Source organism: Tinamus guttatus, unplaced genomic scaffold, assembly GCF_059628265.1.
Source record: "Tinamus guttatus ecotype Peru unplaced genomic scaffold, ASM5962826v1 Tinamus_guttatus_pri_ptg000314l, whole genome shotgun sequence".
NCBI classification, from domain to species: Eukaryota; Metazoa; Chordata; class Aves; order Tinamiformes; family Tinamidae; genus Tinamus; species Tinamus guttatus.
The window spans coordinates 827,991-852,076 of NW_028288848.1; the positions used below are offsets into that span (position 1 = coordinate 827,991).

General features: G+C 34.6%; 1 protein-coding gene across 1 annotated transcript in view; it reads right to left on the reverse strand.

The window, feature by feature from the left end:
• Positions 1–24,086, reverse strand: part of ATRNL1 (attractin like 1) — a 432,492-nt gene that overhangs the window by 301,888 nt on the left and 106,518 nt on the right. Inside the window, exons 17-19 of the mRNA XM_088528590.1 lie at positions 20,620–20,808; positions 17,772–17,990; positions 14,672–14,809 (exon numbers count right to left, since the gene is read on the reverse strand). Coding sequence (XP_088384716.1) covers positions 14,672–14,809; positions 17,772–17,990; positions 20,620–20,808 — 546 coding nt within the window. The remainder of the gene's footprint in view (positions 1–14,671; positions 14,810–17,771; positions 17,991–20,619; positions 20,809–24,086) is intronic.

Below are 24,086 nucleotides of genomic sequence, written 5' to 3' on the forward strand. Positions count from 1 at the left end.
ATCGTTTATTACACTTTGGCAACATAGTGATGGCAAGGATTATATTATTTCTTCTGTTTAAAGTGAACAGTAAACTAATTTTTTTTGGTAATAATTATACCTCAAGTACTCATACTAAGTCTGCCTTTAATCATCAGCAACTAATATTATAAATACAGCTTTGAAAACCATAATCTTGTTTTAGACATGTAGATAATAAAAATGCAGCACAATAATAATACTGAAAAGCTAAGGTTTTTATCTGGGTCTGAATCAAACAGATTCTTAAGCAACTAAGAGTCTCGATCATACGTTCATGCCAATACTAAATTAATATATTCTTGACATTATAGGATTTTTATGAATTGTTCTAATTCAGGAATAATCTATTAAACATAACACTAAAGCACGCCAAACCAAAAAATCTCCATGAGAACTCATGAAGTCCAGCATCACCAGTGTTTTTAACTCCATGTTAATCTGTGTATGAACTGGAACTTTTGCACCTTCTTTGAACACATCAACTGAAAAGTTCCATTTGAAATTATTTTTCCAAGTATTTTGAGATATACAAACCACCTCCCATATATCAGTTTTCCTTTTTATTCTTTCCACTTCTCACTTGTAAATAAAATAAAATCAGTTATTAAAAAAATAAATAACCTGTAAATTCAATTTTGCACTGTGCTGAACTGGGAGTTTTCTGAGTTGAAGTCAGAAATTAAACTCTAAATCTAAAAAGTAGCACACCATCTCCCAGCTGAAAACACTTACAGACAAATTTCCTTATCACCTTTAAAATATTATTTCTTAAATTACTCCCTAGCTTTTTGTTCGAGAAAAGGGATTTCCACATGAAAATGCAAGATGCAATTAGAACTGCTTGAAAAAGTACTTTCAGATGCAGCAGACAGTTTCTGCAGGGGCAAATACAATCATAAAGAAATAATGATATTTTGTTTTGAGAAAAAAAAAAAAATACAATTTGGGTGTGTCTTCACTAGTGCACATCCAATGAGGTGTGTTTAAAGAAACTGTTTTCAGTTCACACATTTTTATAACTAAAGCTGTTTAAAGTTCCTGAAAGGAAGAGCACATTCTCTACAGCTCATTTTGAAAATTTTGGCTAAAAAAAAAAAAAAAAAAAAAACTTTTCAAATCTGCTGTTTTTCCCCTTTTCTCTAAATATGAATCTTCCTAAATTATAACAGAAATAAAAAAGGATTATTATAAGGCAGTATAAAGGCAAAACAATTTAAACCACTCAGTAACTACTCCCAGCAGCTTTAAATGTTTTTTTTTTTTTTTTTTTTAAATCTAATCTAGAGGGGAAAAAACTAAAATCGACAAGTGGTGATTGCAACCACTTGTATTTATTTGGTCATTCAGGATAATAGCCCAAAGAAGAAAGAAACACAATTTATCAGACAAAATGACACAAAAATATATATATAAAAAAAAAAAGTCAGCAAATGATTTCCCTGTGTTAGCCATTAGGAAGTACAAAATACTACTGATTTTTAATGCATTCATCTGTGGGTGAAGCTTTTTTTCTTAAATGACTAATGCAGTCTGACATGGTAATGTATTGCATTTACTGCTCAGAAAATGAAGGTGAAATCAACTGCAATCAAACAAAAATGCCATTACAAAGGATTTTTTTTTTTCAGGAATCTTCATTCTACCAGTGGAAAATATTTTGCAGGATGCCTTAAAGCTCTTCTCCTAACAGCCTGCAGGAGGTTTCCAAGGCCTATGATGGAGAGGGATGAGCATTTTACTGAAAATCTACTACTGCTTGAAACTCTTCCCGTGTCCTGGTGACATATTTCATGTGTAGGGATTCAGACAGGTTTCTACTTTGCTGTTACCCTGGACAGGTCTGTCTTATGGCTCCAATCAATATGCAACCTCTGATCTCCGACCCCATTTAATCTGAAGGGCATACAGCCAAATAATAAAAGAAATTAAAACTCTTGCGATGGGACACTAATCAGACTAATCAGCTGCCAAGAGACATATTTGAGAGGTTTCCTGAGGAAGGATTGCAAGCAAAGATGCTGGAGCTTTTGACTCATTACAGATATATCTATATAAAACTATGAGAACAAAACAGAAGCGGTTATGGTGAGAATAAGGTGAGTGAGAGAATAAGTTTCTCGTGAGCTAGATATATTTGAAAGGATAGATTTAACAATTTTATACAAGCAACATGTCTATTCTCCTGGTTTCTAGTGCATTTAAAAAAAACTAAAGTGTGGGCATATTGAGACATTCATTTGAGGATCAAGCAGAAGCAGTTTCAGAAATCGTCATCTTTAGCTTCTAGCTGCCAACTCTTAATTGGAGGTTATCACCTTCTGAGCCAAGATTAGGTGAGCAGCTGAAATCTCTTTTAGTATAAAGTAAAATATTTCCTAAAATCTGATATAAGGAAAGAAAGAAAGAAAAAAAAAGTAGTAGGATTTAGCAGGTAAAACCACTACATTTTAGGACAGCTGAAGGTTTTCAAATTGTGTTCTGACCATCTTCTCTGTGAATATCTTGTAAAGGAGTGACTTTACAGATTTCATCAGGAAGGTTGGCATACTAATATACAGCTAAGACAATACAAGAGAGTCACATTTTATAAATATTCCTTATACCAGAAAATAAATTTATACCATACAGAAGTAAAAAACACAATGATAAAAAAATGTATAAAAACATGTCATTGTCAGAAACCAGGTTATACAATAACACATAGGAGGATTTGATCAAGACATCAATGAAAGCAATTCTAAGGTTAATTAATCCTTGAGAAATGATCAGATGAGCACAAAAGAGATAAAGGAATATGATATACATCAAAGTGCTGGATCTCGGCTGTGCCAATAAAAGTAATAAGTGGTCATCAGTTAAAGAACCCCTGAATTTTCATGTGTCATGCCAAGGTGCCAAGGTGTGCTGAATAAGCACAGAATGTCTGCTACTTGAAGTGATTTAGGTAATACAAGCTGTTGACACTCTCTTTTCTAATATTTCAGATATCTTTCATTAGATATCTATCTATCATAGATCTAAAAAAAAAGTTTAGATTCAATTTACTGAATATCATTGTATTAATCATACCATTGCAAAATTTCAGAAATAGATTTGCCTTAACCTAGGGGGAAGAAAAAATGACTATCTTGTTCTCACTCCACTGGTATCAACTAGAAACAACTTCGTTATGGACAGTGAAGTTCCATTTATGCATTATGCAAACCAACATACTAAAAAATCAAGCTTAAGCAAGAGAGCTATTAATAAATTAGTTCCTATATAGATACAGAATTGTGTTTGTGTAGGGTAGAAAGAAAACCTTATTACATAAGAAAATTAACATTAAACATATGCTTTAAGTGTGTTTAAATACTTGTTAAATATATATTTGAGTGCTTGTGTGTGTATACACACACATATATATATTTATTAAAATAACTGAAGTTTAGAACATTACCCCCGATGTAACCTCTTCTATACAACATACACTACACATCTTTTCTGTTTCAGTTTCAAACCTAATAAAATATCTTGTATTTATTTCTGAAAGACAAGCTAGCTGAGGAAATAGAAGTAATTCAAGTAATGCATTTGTAACAGGATAATATTTCTATATTAGTATCAATTTAAAAAGCTTATTTATATTGAATTTAAACATAAAATTTTTGCCACTACTACCCTCAGCTACGCTAAACAAAATTGTACTTAAGATCTTCAAATAAGAGAAGTTATTATACCTATAAAAGTTTAATTTTACACATTTTACATTATGTTATGGCTGCTAACAGAATTTTAACTTTACATTCCCAACTTGATATTTAGGAAGTAGAAATGTAATGACAATTTTCAACACTTAACGCAGGATGATTTTGTTTTATTTGCATTTAATCTAAGGAAAAAAAGGACCATAAAACCCAATATAAATGATTCTTCGAGAAAGATTATAAAACCATTTTGTTTTTGTTATATCTTAGTGGAAGTTTACTGCAAACTGTAGTATCACTTACAGGCATTTGGTAATTCTGCATAAACACCACCTCTTTAAACAGGAATCCCCAGCTCACACATGGGCTAATACTGCCCCATGAGCACTGTTCTTAAAACCACACCACTCTGTAGGGAGAACATGCCTGCTGATTTAGTAGGCAAAATCAGATTTAAAAGGTCAATTTTTTTTTTTTCAGTGCTCTATAGAAAATTTATAAATTACTTCTGTGGGCAAAAAAGCTAAGACAACAAAAAGACACTAAGTCAAATATCCTCTCAGTATCCTATGAAATCCCACAGTCACCAAAACAGTTTATCTCTGGCACTTTGGCATGAGAATCTCATACTCAAAGATTTCTTTTTCCCCTCCTCAGAGCACTGTAACCTTGTAAACACAGTTTTACAGGAGCAGTTTCCTTCACTTATAATTCTAGCTTCTTTGCTTAGGATTACTTTGTGCCTAAGTGGTTTACAGAATACAAACATATCTATAAAAAGGCTCTTGTTGTTAGTTGATTTTTTTAAAAAATTACAGTTAATTATGCTAGAAGCCATACTTCTTTATAATACAGTTCACTTAAAGCAAAAGTAATTATGATATGCATACAAAATAATAGTATACTGAAAAGTTTGCTCACCTCTAACAAGCATTACAGCAGCAAAAAAAAATGGGTCAGTAATTTGTTGAAGATATCTTTTTTTCAGCTTTCTCAGCTAACTTTCTGATGCTAATCCATCTTTCTTCTGCTTTAATAGTATGAGAATTTGTTTGGAATACATTTAGATTGGACTGAATTTAATTTAAATTCAAAACTAAATCCATGTACAGGCTTTTCCTTCACTCAGTATTCACACTATCCTGAATACTATTCAGTAAACAGTGTTCAGGAAAGAAAGCAAATAAATTTTCTTAAAACATATTTTGAAGAAAAAAGCCCATACTGAAAAGGCCTATTCTAACAAATACCATACAGAAAGCAACACAGGGCTTCTTTGAATAAACTATTGTGCTGTGATATCTTTTCTTTGTATTTCACATTAAGAAGTCTTCCTTTATTTAACAGTCTTTCTACTGTTTCAGATAACACAAAGCACGTTTATTCTAGAATAAGGTATTACATAAAAATTAGCAATTCCTGTCATAATGTCTATTTAACAGTTATTTAACACGTCGACTAAATCATCATGAAAAAGAAATTTTCTAAACCATATTTTCCCAATAGAAAGTTTCTTCTAAAATTTCAGCCACCTGATAATCAGGTGGGAAAAAATAATTAAAAAATAAATAAAAACAGCAAAGAAAGAAGAGGTGTGAATTCTATAAATGTAATTTCCTGCCTATTAGACAATAAAAATACTGAATAGAAAAGCTGCATAAAATCTCTATCCAATTTGTTAGGTCCCTTCCTAACTGCATCAAAATCCTACGAAAACATGCTCATTCTTAATTCTACTTTAAGTAAATGAGAAGAAAATGTAGCCAAGAATACTGTGTTCACTTATGATTTCTAAGTTTCTGACAGTTTTTCACACAGATAAAAGCTAAAATATTTTTGTCCTTGTTCTAGTCTTACCCAACAGAGGAATCAAGGCCCCTGATTATGAAGTTTTGAACTAGAAACTTCTTCAACACTGAATTTTCTTGTAGGAGATAAAAGGTCAATTTTCCAGACATCTGCAATGGCAGTAGAAATTGACAACTCACCTGTTTCCTGATAGCAAGTTAAATCCTGAAAATCACTTCAGTTCTATTAAAAACTAATAAAAGAAAGTCTACTGAGTTTGATTTCTTTTCTGAATTATAACTTACAACTAAATACTCGTTTTGTTGGTGCTATCTTAATAGAGAACTTCATAAACCACTCGTTTTGTACAATATTGCTGTATGTTGTATGGCCATGCACACTAACCTGTCTACTGCAAAATTAGCAGCAAAAATAACAAAATTGCTATTAATATAGCTGCCACCATAAAGAATTAGAGACATCAATGATTATAAAACAGCTTTATGTCCACCAGAAAGTACATGACTTCTGTTCATATTAGCTGGGCGCTCACAGCTAAGAACATTACTCCTCATTTCGAAAACCTAGATACAAAAGAGTAACTCTAATAAAAATACACACAATTGTGCTTTTAAAAAAATCTCTCAGCAATAATCTTCACACCATTCATTACAAAACTAAATGTTGTACTCCAGCTTGATTTTTTTCAACCTGAATATAATAAGCAATTTTTACATGTTTGCCAGACTCAATGAGAATTTAGATGTTCTATCTCGCTTAAAGGTAAATGTATACCTTCCTCATATAATCATTTGATACAGAAATGTATTTAGTTATATTTCTTTTGAAATGTGAGCACTTGACTTTTGTTTTTAAAAAAATCTGTGATATACGGGCAAAACACTGGAGGTTCACTGAAGTCTAATAGCTAGGAACAGCAGCTTTTTTGTTATTAAAAGCAACTATTACTGCTAGGTACTAAACCCAACTATTACTAAATGAAAAACATGTCATTGAACATATATCACCACTTTGTGGTCAGAACAGTAGAAAAGTTTAATGCTAAAAAATGAATATACTATTTAAAACCAGATCTTAATAACTTTGTTCCAACTACAAGCATATCATTTACTAGCAGTTATAAGAAATCTTCAATTAATGGTGTGGTTTTATGTAGCTCATGGAGTTTTTGTTCCCTTAGTTAGCACAGCTTATGTACTGTAATAGTCCCTATATATTTTCATCAAAATGACAGACTGTGTGACTGTTCTCCGCAGAGACGTGCTATTAAGAGATATTGCAAGTGGTATCAGGGAGGGATACCAAAAGCCAGGAAAGCGTCAAGCACAGGCTACCACAGGAGATTTCAGGACTGAGGCATTAGGTATGAAGAAACCTATTCACCCACTTTAGGCTTGCAGCTTCGGCAACAGAATTCACTCCTCTGAGTTTAATGTGTAAATAAACTCCGCAAAAAAAAACAAAATTAAAGAGTGAAAAGCTTAACAGCAGGCTGAGGAGAGGAAAAGAAATAAGAATGCCAGAAGGAAATATTGAAGAGCTATGTGTATCTTTTTCTAGAGAGAGTTGCCCATGTGAAGATGGTACTTGGAGCTTTGAAGATTGACTTGAAGCTTGGAGGTAGAAAGTTGTGGCCCAGGACTGCTTCTACCTTTTGCATTAACTAGTGGACTAAAATAAAGGATTGAGAGTAAAAATCATTCCTAGATCTATGCTGTGATTAGCACACCATTTTTCTTGTGGTCTCAGGGATCTGACTGATGCCCATGATTACTCCTAGTTGCCTCAGATGCTAAGTGTCTACCCTGCCTATAACCAAGTAATCAGGATGTACTTCTAGAAACAGACTTGGTTTGAATCCCTTGATTCTGAGAAGGTAAAGCAGCCCAGGTCTTGCATTTGCTGCATGAGCACACTAAGCATGAAATACTTATGTGAAAGATAAACACTGCTCCTACCATTCTAGTTCCAAATGAAATTAACAGTAGTCATGTCCTCTCACATGATAACAGCATTGGTGCTGCATGTGCAGATAGTTTAAACATACTCCATACAGCTTGCAGACAAAAGAATGACGGGTGCCTTGATGGGTAGCTCAGCAAAATCAGTGGCTAGGCACATGCTGGACAAGATTATTAAGTGTCTCAGGAAGTATTCTGGTGGGGAGGCGGGGGAGAAGACTCATTCACTCCAACGAGTTTTGCACCAGAAGGTGTGTTTTTAGTCTCTTTGATTTGGCCACATAATGTTTGGCAGCTACATGGCAGTTCAGTCATCAAAAGCTCTTTTTCATCTCAGCGTCTGAAGTCTATACTGTGATTCTCTCTTAATAGAGGATACTCCATCCATTATTTAAAAACTTTCAATCCATTGAGTATTTTGGGGGACAGAAGAGTGCTTTGCCACATGCCCAGCTGTTAAAAATCCAGAATAAGGCAAAAAAAAAAAAAAAACCCCACACACAGAACTTCCAAGTTTTTTTAAGGTTTTTCAGCGTACAAAGGAAGCTTGAAGTCTATACAGAAATGCAGTAGCTGCCACTGCAGACCTCAAAACGATGGTGTAACACACTTCTTTAACACAACATAAATGGTGCATTTATGATTTGATTTAGATTTTGGATGGTCTTTGTGCTACAGTCATTCAAGCTATAACCCAGAAGAAGCATGGATAGCTACAGTATAACAATCCTCCTCCCTTTCAACTGTATTACTTCCATTTTGCAAAGGAGATGGAATTAAGTATAAGTGGTGAAACAAGATAAAGAAGATTTTACCGGAGCACAGAAATAATCATTTTACGGAGTTACTCAGAGGCTGCTTGTAAGACATCTGGTTCCAATTTTTGTGCATTTCTAAGAAAACATAGATGTAATCATAGCACATTATAATGAAAGAATCCAAAGAAAAATTAGGACAGCTAGAAAATTTAGCATGAACACTTCTATTAGCTGAGGTCAACTTGTAATCAAACCTAAGAGAAAGTAGGACTTGGGTCAAGGCATTATGAGACATTGTGCCAGCTTTGCATACAAAATTACGCAATCAACCAACAAATATAAAGGCAATGCAGAGGTTTCTTCTAGATCACTGCATAAATATTTCATAAGAAGGGAGCTCAGTGAATAAATACAAATTTAAAAAGCTCCTCTGAGGTTTTCTGAGATAGGCATTATCCTCCCTCAGGACTCGGGCACAGAACCACACTACAATGAGCCTGAAGCTATTATACAAACATATGACAGACACTGAATTCCTGTAAAATAACATGACATGCAGAACAGAAGCTTTTGAACCTTTCGTCTTTAATGTCTCAGTGTATGGCATGGTTTTCAAATCTTCCCAGCCTAACATAGCTGCTGATAATAAAATAACCTTTTCAAAAGGAGATTATAAATTTAAACACTACAATTATTACTTTCTCATTGTTGAGTCTGCTAGCATGAGCTACCTGCAACAACTTGAATACTCAGGTGTGTTGTTAAGGAGAACATATCCCTCATTGCATAGCCATTTTATGACAGCCTTGAAAACTAACCAGTACGTCTTTCAATGGCAACCGTATTAGGACTTTCTTCATAGGTATAAGGATCTTCAGTTCTTATTTTAGGAGCAGAAAAATATTTAGGATGCATTGGATTGTTGCAAGCCAATTTGAATCCGAATAAAATAATTCTATTTGTAAAAGGTTGCTGAAAAGATTGCTTTATGAAGACTTTTAATTAACATTTTTTTTCCTCTCCTAGAAGTCATTTTTCAGGCCGAAGTCATCTGACTATTTTGAGTAGCGTCAATTTCTATCGTAATGGTATCTTACTGTACATAAGTACATACATATATTTAAGTGCATATACACAATTAAAGACGTATGGGTGCTTTCAGATTAACTCAAAAATAGTGTTATTGTGCTATGATAGTAACTAAATAAATGATTCTTAGGAAGACCAAATAAACAGACAACAGCATATATTAGTTCAAAAGAGTTTGCTTTCAATTATGTGTGAAATTATATAATTTGCTGTATTAGAATTTAATATACAAGGCTATTTGTATATATTACAAAATTATATATATTATTATTATAGCTCAGCAGCAAGGAGAAAAGACTGCCAGTTTACATTGCTCTGGATACTATGAGTTAATTCGAATAGTTTTGCAAAATCTTTGGGGAGCAGCAGTCAGGACTACAAGAAAAGATGACAGGAAGCAGAAAACCTGAAGCAAGAGCAGAAATGAAGAAGCTCCCCAGAGAAGAGCCAAGAGATCTGTCTATAACAAGGAGCAGAAACGAAACAAACTAGTGAGACACAAAATGGGACTTTCCTAAGGTCTAGCATGAATTATATAGCCTGTTTTACAGATTTGGAGACTGCAAGAAGTTGATGGATTGGAAATGAGAAAGGACAACCACAGTCAAATGATTCAGTAGCGATAGGTATCCGTTTCCAACTGGTTTTCCTTAGTCTGCATCTCCTGGCTTGCTACACGTAACCTTCTTCACGTGTATTCTGCCTGTGTTCTAATAAATCAGGCTGTGAATTACTTTGAAGTGATCGTGGGACTATATGCACACATATAAACACATCTAAAAGTATTTTAATTACAAAACATGTACTTGAAATGAACACTGAGCAGGGTGCTTCTCCAGAGTCAGATGTTTCAGAAGAACTTGAAAAACTCAGATTTATTTCCCTCACACTCATTAGTCCTGTAGGAACACGAAAACCCTCTCACCCAGCTCCAGCAGATGCTGCTGACTGACCCGACACACACACTGTACATATTACCAGAAGCATCTTTTTTTTTGTTAGTAGTTTGAAGATTCATTTATATCCAGTCAAAACATATAATATTGAGATTAGATTATCTGGTAAATGTTTTTTTAAAAATGTTTCCCATGAGCAATTAACATTTTTAAACAGAATGATTATAGACTCTGGTATATGTGGGAAAAGCTGTTGCCTTTGATGTTGGAAATATCCAACTGTACGATAGCAGAGACAGATTTATAATGGCAATAATTATGATAGAGACTTGCTCAAAAATCTTAGCTGCATTGCTTCCCAGGTAGGAGGGCTTTTAAAAGTGATCATTGGTTTTTAAGCATCGTGCCTTTTTAGACCGCGCAGAGAGCAATGGGTGTTAAAACAATGTTCCTGCTGTGCTGATACTCAGTCTTACTCATACTGTAAAAGCAAGAGCGTTGGTAGCACAATTATGTGAAAACTGAACATTGTTTAGGATGTTATCGTTTTAGGGAAAAAAAAAAAAAAAAGGCAATGCAGAAAAGAGCTTACGTTATCTTATTATTAAATGTATTATGCATTCACAGCATGTGTCATATGTTACTGCAAAGAATTCTCTCCTACCATCTCATACATTTTAAGAATAATTTTAGAAATATCTCACTTAAAGAATATGACAAGATGATAAGCAGCTAGAGTAATTTTTTTAAACACTGACAACTAAGTAGATGATTAAGGAGTTTGAAAATTACGCTAACAAATTTTGCTAGGACAGCATAAAAATGTTCCAAGCAATCCTTCCTACTGTTTTCTCCTGTTATTTTATCCTCCAGCCTGTAGTACATGTCTCATTCTATTTGTTCTAGAATTTACATAATGTTGCACATTGCCCAGATATGCAGTACATGAGAGAAGATGACCTTGAAGAAAATATAGCACTAAGAGAAAACAGTAACCCATCTTCAGCTAAAGCTCTTGCATTTCCAGAATCCATCAATATTAAAAAATAAATTTCCTACTACGGAATTTTGATGTTCATGTCTTCTACATTGTGTCTCGTGGGACTTGAGCAGGTTTTAGGAAACAAATCAAAGTGGCTCTGAACACCAGTTTTCCATCTCGTAACACTTTGGACTACAAAGCTTCCTCAGGTTCTGAGTCTGGAAGCCTGCGATGCCGAGCTCGGTCTCCCGAGCCCGGCTTCAGTCACTAGGGCTTTGGATTCCTTAATTATATCTAACAAAACATTGCAGTTGGCACCCCAAGGGCTGATCAAGGCCTACGTATACATTCTTTACTGAAGAATACTTAATAATCAGGTAAAAGGGATAAACAGAACTAGAGCTTGGACTCTAACTCACAATTTATTGCCTATTAAAGAGCTAAACTCCTTCAAGTTCTGAATTCATTTCTGAAGAAAACTTTACAAGATGCTTAGGCAGCCTCCATCCTCCTACAGAAGGATGAGTCTTAAAGAAAGAAATTAAACGATCCAGCCAGAAACACAGCTGACAGCAGCAAAGAGGCAGAAGCAAGGACTACAAGATGACATGTTCAGTTCTTCATGGTGTTTTTTTTCCCCCATTTTGACTGGCTGTTCCATACCGTTTCCTTTTTTTTTTTTTTTTTTTTTTTTTTTTTTTTTTAACTTCCAGCTATTTCAGCTACACTTAAAATCAGCTTCTGACTGGACTAACCTTTCCTGCAATATTATCTTTTTCATTATCTTGTAACTTTAATTTTTGTTTTAACTTGTAGCTGTTATTTTTTTACTTACCAAAAACATTAACAGAAAAAAAAAAGAAAAAAGGAAAATGGAAAACCATATTTACAAGAAATTGTCATGTCTAGAAAAAACCCCACATATGTAACCACTTACACTATCCATTTCTGAGCTCATCTTCCTTTATCAGTTGGCAATCACTTCTGGACAAAGACTTTTTCTTCAGATTGAGATGCCATTTAGACAAACAGGAGTCCTGATTTCAACTGTGCTGCCAAATTTCTCTTAAATCAAAAGTCATCTGCCCATTCTCTATTGATCACTGAAATCCCTGGACCACAATTTGGACACCAATACCAGATGATAAAAAAAATACACGATACTGAAGATCTAACAGTGTCTAGAAGAGGCTAGATTCATCAAAATAGCTTAACAGCTTAAACTTTTTTATGGGCATAATATAATGTAATATAATACATGAATGCAGATAAAGCCTCACAGTTATTAGCATCATCTTAAATTTTTAAAGCATTCTTTAGTCTAACTGCTGTTAAAAACATGTCTGCCAGAAAAATATGAACCCTTAAAGTAATATGTAACTAGGGTTGAAAAAACAGGTCATAAAATGTGTAATTTTACTGGTTATATAAATTGATTTTAGTCATTATTGCATTACACATAATTCACTATAGGTGATGGAATGCTTATTTGGTTAGATAGCTGGTGTATCCCTAAAGAACAAAACTATATTAATACATCACTTTGCCGCAAAGGTGCTGTAGACAGTAAAGGAACACTTTGTCAACTTCAGGAAATAAGAGATCTATTAAGAAATATTTAAAGCTTCATAAAGCACCAGGAAAATGTGCAACTGTCAATAGCAGTAGACATTAATCTTTTCATCCCCTTGAACACACGTCCAACACACTGTGCTTGAGTTTACCAGACACACAGCTTCATAAAATGACTACTGCACATTCAACTGCTGAGAAAGAGGTAAGCCCTTTAAATGAACAAATATTCACTAAGAACCAAAGGTCCACTTAAAGAAACATCAATATAAGAATAGAAATATTCACAGTAGAAACTTTGCTCACTATCTGCTGAATTCAATCTCTACTATCTTGATGGGTTTTCATATTGAAAATACCTCCCTATTATAGACACATGGGAGAAGCTACCATTGACTTTTAACATGCCTGCAAGCAAGGAAGCAGCCCTACGGCACTATACAAATACCCTGTGGAGCTTTAGATTCCATTCTCACTTTCTCATCAAGGGGAATCCATGAATGCAGCAATTACAAAACTACACAGGCAGAACACAGTCATTTGCACTCCTCAGTGTACAGAGCTTTTCTGCTCAAGCTATGCATAAATAAGACTTATTGATCATATATTCACACAAAATCACTTCTTTCAAAACAGCAATTGGCATATCACACACAAAAATTTAGATGAAAGCTCAGCAAATAGATGAGCATATAGGGAAACCATTAGGAAGTGACAGCTATATATCAGAATAAGTTACACTACTTTATACTGCATCATAATGCATAAATTCATTATGATGAAATCATCCAGCTCCAAGATACCAAATAAAAGCTACTACTTCTGCTGCTTTCATTGATGACATCAGGTATATGACAGCATGCCAAAAATCATTCTGATACCTTATAAAAGAGAAGAATATTCAGCCTCTCAAAATTGCAAGTAGCAGTTCTAATGACAGATAGTTTTTCACTACTTGAAAGTATAATATTATTTCTACCACCATTAGGTTTTACAACAGGTTCCAGGTGAGTCACAGCCTGCCTCATTTTTTCTCCTGTTTATGTAAATCTTCAGAGAAATATACAGTGACAAATAGTATACGTACTAAGTGCATATAGTAAGAAGTATACATGCATTTAGTATATAGAATGAAGAAACTAATGGTGTTTAAGTAAACACTCAGAAGATAAAAAAGAAAAAGAAAAAAGGCTCTCGAGAAAATCTCTCTCAAAGCTCTTTCAAGGTCTTTTCTGAATAACAACATCAGGAGACAGTTTTGAGGCAGCAGATTGCCAACACAACTGCAAACAGGTTAGCAGAATTTATATTTTACAAGTAAAAACTGTTTCATTCATCAATATCGTATGTACAAAATATTTTGCACAGGAATAAAACTTTTCTGAGGGAGAAGAGTATTGTTAGGGTTTGCATTCTTAGCAAAGAAAAGCAAAGAAACAGGAAGAAAACTATCATTTAGCTTTTAAATGGGCCTCACTGCAGGTAACAGGCATTATTCTAGTTACTAGTTTCATTTATAAATACAGTGACATTCTCACTGCTTATGCAAGCAGTAAGAGTATGGAGTGAAATAATAGCTCTCAAGTATCATGATTGATTGTTGGTTGCTCCCATAATGCCTCTTTTGCCAGGCTGGGACCGCACATTTGATTTAAATCAGATTCATGGCTTTAGTGCATATAGATCAAATGACAAATGGCAAATCATAATTATTAACGCAAAGGTTCTCTAAAAGAAAAAAAAAAAAATCAATCTGGATTTGCAGTCGGTAGTTCAGCTGAGCACCCTTAGCAGCTAATGAACATTTAACCACTGAACATTTAACCGCTGTGTCACGTTACACATTCACACCACAGAAAGTGCCATTGCACATTCTCTTCCGACACGTACGACCTACCTGTGCACTGCCCCCCGTTCGTGGGGTCCCCGTAGTAGCCGGGCATGCACGTTTCACATTGCTTTCCTGTCGTCAGGTTTTTACACTGATCACAAACGTTACTGTGGACGCAGGTGCTGTGGCCATTACACTGGCAAGCTGGAATGAAACATTTAAAAGGTCATTACTAACCTGCTTTTGCAAATAAAATCATGGGATTGCCAAGTTGCAGTAGAATGCAATTTTGAAGAGCTTACTCCTGACAGATGACCAGCATATATAGTTATAACTTGAGACAGAATGGAATTAAAACAGCATTGTGACAAAACACGAACTCATAGAAGATCACAAAAGTTGAGTATGCAGTGACTAGTGACTTGGTAGCTTAAGGCTCTTGAGAAGAGAGCCCTTGTAGACATAAAATCCAGTGACTGTAGGCATAAAAAGCTGCCTAGTCATTAAAGAAAACTGTTAACAGACAGTAAATCACCAAGACCAATTGAAAATCCCCAAGCTCACGTGCAGTCTGCTGTGAGATCCGGCACAACTACCACAACACTAAAAACCAACAGCCTAAACACAAGGATGCATTTGCTGGGGAGAGAGGACGTACAAAAACAAGAAAAATAACCGAGAGCAGAGGGATTTAAAAGATAGTCAAAGCACTTCAAATGCCTCATGTCCCTACTCACAAGGGCCAATGAAATTCAAATAAATTTTATTTGTCAAATGAAACAATAGTAGAACTTCCTGATCTTTTAAATCACATCTACTCCCCCGCGCTCTGTATTTTCAGCAAACTCACAGAAAGTTACTGGTTACCGTTGCAGCAAAATCATATGAACTCTGCGAAAATACTTGATCTCTCTACCAGGAGTGGGTTGAAATAGCCAAAGATAGTGTTTTGAAAGTAGTTCTTAGCTCTATAGAGAGTGGGGCCTTAAAACTCAGGGCTCAACAGATTAGCAACACGTCAGTAGGAACAGCTTGTCAAATGTCAGATTATGTCAAAACTGTCAATACCTGACTAGTAAAGTGTGTCTAAGATTCAGCAGATGACAGTTACTTCAGAATATATATATTTTTTTTTCGAATTTGGATTTTTAATATAAATGTCACTGACTGTTGCCTTGCCTAGAAAAAAAAAAAAAAAAAAAAGTAGCTCTCACAGCACAATTTAGAAGTTTTCAGTAACTTAAGAGTTTTAGTACCTTAATACTGAAACCATCTCCCAAAACCATTAAACCTCACAAGCTTACATTTTCCTCTTGCTGCTATAGCTATGCCTATAAAGTCTTGTAATCAAACATGTGTAGGAACTTCCTCAGCAGGCAACTGCTTCCTTTTCAGATTTGTAAATAATATATTACATGTTCAAGACAGAATACACAGCTCATATCATGCAAACAAGCTCTTTTTTTTCCCCAGCTGTAGCTGAAAAAAAAATTGTTTCATTCAAAACCTGTCAGACCTTCTCACTTTATGCTATCTATTTAATAATAGATTTTAAAATTAAAACAGACAGAAAATGAGAGTGAATTTAAAACAGTATTTATCAAGCCAATTGCCCAGAGGTACTGTAAAACCACAAAGAGCATAGATATGAACTACAGGGAAAACCTGCATCTACACAAACATGAATGGTTTATCCAATTATTCATCAATGTGGCAGAATAATCTTTGAAGTATATGTCATAACCTATTTATTCTTACTTTTATCCAATTACAAACTGTTCAGTAAGTTAATATAGATTTATGATCAACTCCATTATATTTCAAATACATCAAACAAAGGTTTGTGTTAAGATTAATAAACTGTGCTACTATAATCCCTTAAAAATGGTATTTGGTTAATAAAATGAAAACAAAACCTTAGGATCAAAACCTACAGCCTATATGAATCAAAATGAAATTTCATGCCAACAGAAATTTTAACTTTTGTAACTTAAGAACAATTTGCCTCTTAATAAATTCACAGAATAACCTTCAAAACTAAAGTGGAATGGAATCTCGCTGCAATCTTGGTCAGAACATATAATGAATACAGGATTTTACCCATGAAGATATAAACAAATAAGGTTATGAAATCTTCCAACTCAAAAATAAATAAATAAGGAAATCAGAATCTATATCCATTACACCTTCACAAGGGACAGATTATACATACATTTTCTAAAAGCCTAACAATGTTCTTATCACTGATAACATTTAAATTAAGCTTAGAAGTTTACAAATCTTGTACCATAATGTAGCATCACTTGGGACTATCTCAACTACACTGTTTATTCCAAAAGAAGGAAAAAAAAAAAAAAAAAAAAAAACACCTATTTCTGTTTTCCAGTGGCCTTTAAAGTTGTATCATTTATTACATATGGAGGCCTTTTAACCTCACCAGCATGTTTTTCACTTAGCTGCACTTCCACCCTGTTGCAAGTAAACTGCCTCCAGGAATGTTTTCATGCAGCACAATCCTAGGGGCTATACCAGTTCATTTTGCACTAAATTAGAGCACCTGATGCCTTGCTTACTTATCTAGTAAATCAAAAAATTAAAATTCTATCAACAGATCAATATGGCTAAAATTTAGTCTTCAGAGATTCTTTTGAAGGTTACAAAAGCACTACCTTTCACCAACCATGCTGGTGGCACAGCTGACACATTTGGCAGCCCTTTCATCACCAGCTAGGATGCGGGGAGTCCCTGTTCCTGTTACCTACAGACATCTCTCTCTACCTGCACTTTCCTTTGATGGATCCAGATGCAGGAAGAAATTTAATGGTGGAAGTAATTTAAAGTTGAAACTAACACACATGGTTGGACTTGGAAAAAGTAGAAAAATGTAATAGATGAGACCTTATCTACAAATAAGCAGCAGATTTTTATTAAACTATTTGCATTAATTTCACAAATGAATCTGCCCCAAAAATAAATACTGTATACTGAAAAAAAATCAACTATTTATTTACAAAATAATTTGGCAACATATCTATGTATTACTCAAGTTATGTTACATTTTAGTGCCTAACCACACTTTAATCCTATATTCTGTAACTCGTATTTCATATTATAAGTTTAGACATGCTATTCAAATAAAGATAAAAAAAAAATCAGTGCATCTTACCTGGACACTGGATAAAAGACCACTCGTAATTTTTCTCTTTTGGACAAAGAGTAGCATCAAGCACCATTTCACTGGAGTGAAAGGCAACAGGCTTCATCGGTCCTCTTGAGGAGCCTTCCAAACACTGCCCTTTCCCAGTATTACTGGGGTCGTTACACCATCCACATCCAGGCTGTTCCAAACACTGTCCACAGGTCCTCAGTCCAGAGCAGTTTTGAGCTTTATAACATAAAATGCAATATTAACGCAAGGTTGATTTTTTTTTTTTTTAATAAGATTCAAAGATTTTTACAGCAGTTGAGGAAGAAGTTATTTACACAAAATTACTTTAGTTATTTTCTGGTACAATTCCAAAAATTTCAATAATATTTTAGTCAGACTATCTCTACATTTATTTTAAAAAGTTTTTTTTTTTAATAGCAAAATATGAGCAGGTTATGCTATAAAGATAATGAGATAATGAAGCAGAAAAGCACAATTACACATTGTCATAATTCCATGATGCCATGTATATTTCATGTTTACATATTTATATCTTATATGATGCATCCATTTTACATATAATTTTATGCATGTAAACAGACTTTCCAACAAGAATACTCTAGAATTCAAGATTAGGTCAATAACTCGAAGAAGGGAGAAAAAATCATGACAGTCCAAATTCATGTGTTTGGCAGGAGCTATTTTATGATGAGCCTAATATTTTGAATATTCATCTGCACACTTCATTTCTGTGAAATACAACTTTGGAATCAAGCCAGCATAATATATAACTTCACAAAAAAAGGTACAGCTAAACTTCAAAACATAATTCAATCCCATTTTAATACAAGTCCCTCATCCGTTGCAGTAGGCCAGCTTTTATTTACTTTCATATTAAAATCAAATATCTAATTATTTTCTATTCTATTATTTTCTCACAGAAATAGTCCAGCTCACATTCAAACAAATCTGTTCACAACCAGTTAAGACTGTGACCACCCAATTAACAGTAATGAAGGACTGATTTTCTATATTTAGGAATACCATTAAGATTTCACAGCTTTATCTCAGCTTTTTCTGCCACATCTTCCATCATTAAAAAGATTAAATGTTATAGCACAGCAGAATGACCTTCAGAATCATCTGAACATTGATGACAACACCCCATTGTTTTTTTTCTTACATTAACTTCACAGAGATAAAAATATATATATTTTAAATGTATACATGAACTTTTGGAAGATCCTACCAGGAAGTCAGAACTAGTTGAACACATTTCTTTAGAAAGTGTATTAAAATTTTCTGGTGGAAGGCACTCAGATGAACACTACACTGTGATAATTAAAACCTTAAAACTATGATGTAGAGCTCTGCAGGTAGAGCTGGAATAGCATGATGATTCTTTTATATTCCCTTTTTCCCATTAAAAACACAATTTTCAGGCAAATACTTGGAAAAAGATTAAATTAAACATGAAGCTCATTTTAGTCTGTGTTCATTCATTAACACTTCTCATGAAAAGGAAGCCTTTACTGTCTTGTGAGTTATGGCTGCATACACACACATAGATGCCATATTAAAAATCAATGACACTTATTGCAAATACTTGACTAGTTATTTACAGATGATCTTGCATAACATGCTTTTTAGAGGAAAAGCAACAAAAGCAACATCATCCATGTGGTGATCTGGCAATATTATCTCTAATTTTTAAATCTTACTATCTTATGCCACAATTCACTATCAATATCAAATACCATTTCCACTGATTGGATTCATTTTTAGATGGGAAACATTGTCATCAAGTCTTTAAGGGCAGTCATTTATGAAAATACTAAGAAAGAGTCTCATGTAGAATGGCATCATACTTCTTTTCCAAATAAACTGTAATTGAGACAAGAATATAAGGCATGAGGCAGCTTGCTTCAGCATCTACATAGACCAGGACACTGATACACACGGGAACTGCATGACACCAAATTTAACAAGGTCTAGCTGCCATAGACTTGAGGAAAAGCACCATTTGTGAACAGCACAATGTGAAACACATTAAGCATTCTTCTCCTAGAGGGTCACTGGCCTGATTTCTGATAAAACATGCATCCAAAACATGCATCTGGGAAGCATCTTCGCTGCTTGACAAAATAAGAAATCATCTGTCTTTTATTTCAAAAGCAAGAAATAAGCAATCTGGTAAATTAATACCACCTGTGCCATATAAGACAAAAGTTTTTTTCCATCCCTTTTTATCTGTCTGACAGTCTAACAGAATTCCTGTTATCCCTGTGCAGACAGCAAACAATCTCAAAGCATCGATAATTGGCATTTGCAAATAACCAATTAGATCATTTCTTCTATAATTGCTTTTTCAAGAATATTGCTATTACTAGTATAACACTTATCTTTGAAATCTAGAAAGTCAGACTTTGAATCTTTTGATGAAATGCAACAGCAACTTAAGATTCTAGGAATTCAGCTTCTTTTCTTTAATAACTAGATTTCTGATTACTCTAAGGTCTATATATTATTACTCTAATTTTATCAGTAATTTGTTTCAATTCACAGACAACAGCCGACATGTTAATACTAGTCATGCAAAGAATCACAACATTTTTCCATATTTGATAACAATAACCACTTTTTACCTGCTGCTTTAAAACACTGAATATGTTTTAGCATAAAATAATTGCCACTGCTTTACCTGCACCTACATGATACATACACAGTATTGACTGCTGACATTAGTAGCCAAAGTCATTCATTTTTTATCCTTAGTGAATGTGCTGAATCCAATTCATATAAATGTTCTGAGTGGAAAAAAATATATGTGATATTTAATAAAATAAACATTCATTAAGATACTCACGGGAACATGTGGCTGTTTGCCATTCCAGACACTGTCCATATGGGAAGGAGATTATATAGGCATTTGAGTCAACACATCGTTTTGTACTGCTGCACCACATGCACTCCATACCATTACTGGTGCAGTTGGAACACGTAGTTCGCAGGGAGCATGGCTTTTTGCAGGGTCTGGCATTCTGATTGGGACTAACTGGAAAAGAATCAAACAAACAAGTAATTATAAAGACAAATTCAATTCTTTTACCATATGTTTTATTAGCACCCTCCCTGCTAAAGTGTTAACAAAATGCATCAGAAACTGAAGACTCCAGGAATTCAGCTCCTCTCCTTCTTTCTGATTCTCCTTCTTTCTGAGATTTCTGATTACTCTAAGGTCTATATATTATTCCTTAATTATTTCTATGTAATTTAGGGCTGACTTGTTGAGTATACAAACACAATAAACTTTTACAGGAATTGCTAAGGAATGCTTAGCATGAGTCATCCTGAATCATACTAGAGCTCTAAAAGAGTCCATTTGAAAGTAATCATAGCAATTTTACACATACACAGAGACAATAATTTTATTGGTATTCGGTACCTGGTAATGCCAGTTTAGTTACTTGCACACATGCAACAAAATGAGTCTCAAATTTAATTTTATTGGTATTCGGTACCTGGTAATGCCAGTTTAGTTACTTGCACACATGCAACAAAATGAGTCTCAAATTTCCTTAACAGGCAATCTAGAAAGTTCTGGTCTGTTGTTCATGTTAGCTTAATAATATATAAGGAACACTTACTTACTTATATAACACTTATGACTTATTTATCCCTAAGAATTTTGCTCTACATCATATAGGAAAGTCACAGGAATGTAAAGGGATAGGAATAAAGCACTACTCAGTGTACACAGGAGATCTCATTCTGACTTAGGTTAGCAATATATGATACCATTAAAAGTTATAACACACATAAAGAACTTCCATGCCCTACTCCCGTATTTCTCTTCCATTTAAAATAAAACTGTTAGGTTTATAAAAACAAGAATATAGTAATTCTGGAAGTACCTTGGGATTTAACCCTCAGATCTACTGCTGTGTTTCTGCATGTTACTGATTCACATTCAAAAACAGCCAGGTTCTTAAGACCCACATCATCTTTGCTAATATCCACATTTCTTAACCAAGGCTTTTCTTGGACTTCATCCACTCTGCATTTGTTCAAGACTTAGCTTATTGTTAATGAAAACAAAGAAACAACAAAAAAAACTAACAGAAAGTGGTTGAACTACATTAAGTACTCTCATATGTCACAGACTCCTGCAGCCCCTGGAACAGCTCAAGAACACACACACAGAGCAGTAACATCAACATATAATGTTGACACCACTGGCAAATAACATGTTCCACCTAGGGTATTCTTAACCTAGTGTTGAGATCTGCGTTACATTGTGGCTCTATCTTTTACTCTCCTGAGAAACATCGGATAAAGGAACATACGTATGCACAAGTACATGAAACATGAGTGATAAATATTAGCTTAACAACACTGTGAAAGATGACATTAAAAGGAAACAGAGGCCTAACGTCATGAGTGATGCAAGCCCTTTAAAAGCTCTAGCAGCACTTTGGTGACCTAGCAGATAATGGAGCTTAAATGGACCCCAGGTGGACCCATACACGACGCCAAGCAGATCCGAGAGCACTAGGATGTGGCTGCCAGCTGGAGGGAATGCACAGCACAGCACACAGCACTGCGGGTCTGCTGCTCCCCCGGCTATCACTGGTACCCAGCTCATACCCCACGGCTCTCAAAGGGGGCATCTGCTGCTAGGCTGCTTAAAGGACTCTCTCTTTATCAGGGGTGACAGTTGGCTGTGAACTTGGGTGGTTTTCTTGATTTTTTTCCTCCCATCCTTGAAAAGAGATGCGTATATTACACTCAGGCTAACACAGTAGCTTAGGTTGGTTAGGTAATTTTCAGAAAAGGAAAGATGAAAACTGGAGAGATTACATCGAGTTTGCTCCCACCTCCTCCTTCAGTCTGATACTTGATAGATGCTCATAAGCATTCAGCTTCTTTAAGGAAAATATAGCATCATTCAGGGAAGGGCCAAAAAAAAAAAAAAAAAAAAGTCCACCTGGTTCATAATTACTCCCTCTTGAAAACTAACATTGATCTCTATCCGCAGATTAGCATAACATCACAGTGTGTTGCTACTAATTGCATTACATAATTGAGTTTTTCCTCCTGTTTATAAAAGGGTAAAAAAAGATCAAGTTTTAACAGCACTTTTTAGGTGGATGTTTGTCATTTTTGCATTCCTTATCCCCCTTTAGATATGACTTGGAACACTATTTCCAGGAAAATATTGTCATAAAACCTAATATAAGGGCATGTGCTTGTATAGGTAAAGATACACACATATATGTATGCACATACATAACTATATGTATATTTATGTGTATACTTCTGTCCATATATATATACATATGCATATATAAAAATATTACTTAGCATCTTAGCACACATATAGAACTTTTACTTCTGAAAGCATTTTTCAATTTTTGTGTGTTTAATAATTACACACTATTAAGTATTTCATAGTTACTATTTTATGGTACTATTATTAACTTCATTTGGGGAAAAGAAAGACAATTTAAGGTCGTCAAATTAGTTGCCAAAGAAGGCTAGAAACAAAGGAGGAGTCACATATAGGGACTCACATCTAAGCACTGTGATATATGTCTATCAGACTTTCTTAACTTTCAGTCACCATAACTTTCTTATCTCGTTAGTTTAAAACAAAGTAACTTGTACCTTCATAATTCCAGCCTGAAAGCAGAAAGGAAAACTCGCCCTAATTCAAGGAGCATTTCAAGGAAGGACATAGCAGAAGTTCAGGGTAAGCACAAAGTCAAGCAAGACTCTGACAATTCCATGGAACTCTTACATACTTTCAACATCATTTACTTAATTTGTCAACGAACGAGCTGTCCTGAGAAAATGGGAATCCCAGTGTGATTACAGATAGTTTTGCACAGACTTTTGTAACATTGGAATGTTGTGGGTCACACAATCATGAAAAGCAATACTTAATCTTCAGTTATAGTCTCACAGAAAGTGAAACTACACAGTTTTGGCGTGCTTAACAACCCAAATCTGTGATGCAAGCTGCAAATAACACTGTAGGCAGGATAACTGCACTGGACAGACCCTTTGGTGCAAGTGATTATACCCTTTTTTATGTTTTCTGAAATGATACTTTTCTACTTTTCAGCATCCATCCTTAATGTAAGAAGGGCACAGCTAAAAGGGAGCACAAGAAGACTCTCAGCTTTCACAGACAGAACTTCGGGTAGGCACTAGTGGACCAGCTTACTGAAGGGTGCCAGTTAGTCACCTCTTTTTCACTTTCTTGGCAAAAAGGACTGAAAAAGCGTCAAATCTGCCACAGTAGTCTTTGCACAGAAAGAAATCAAAAAG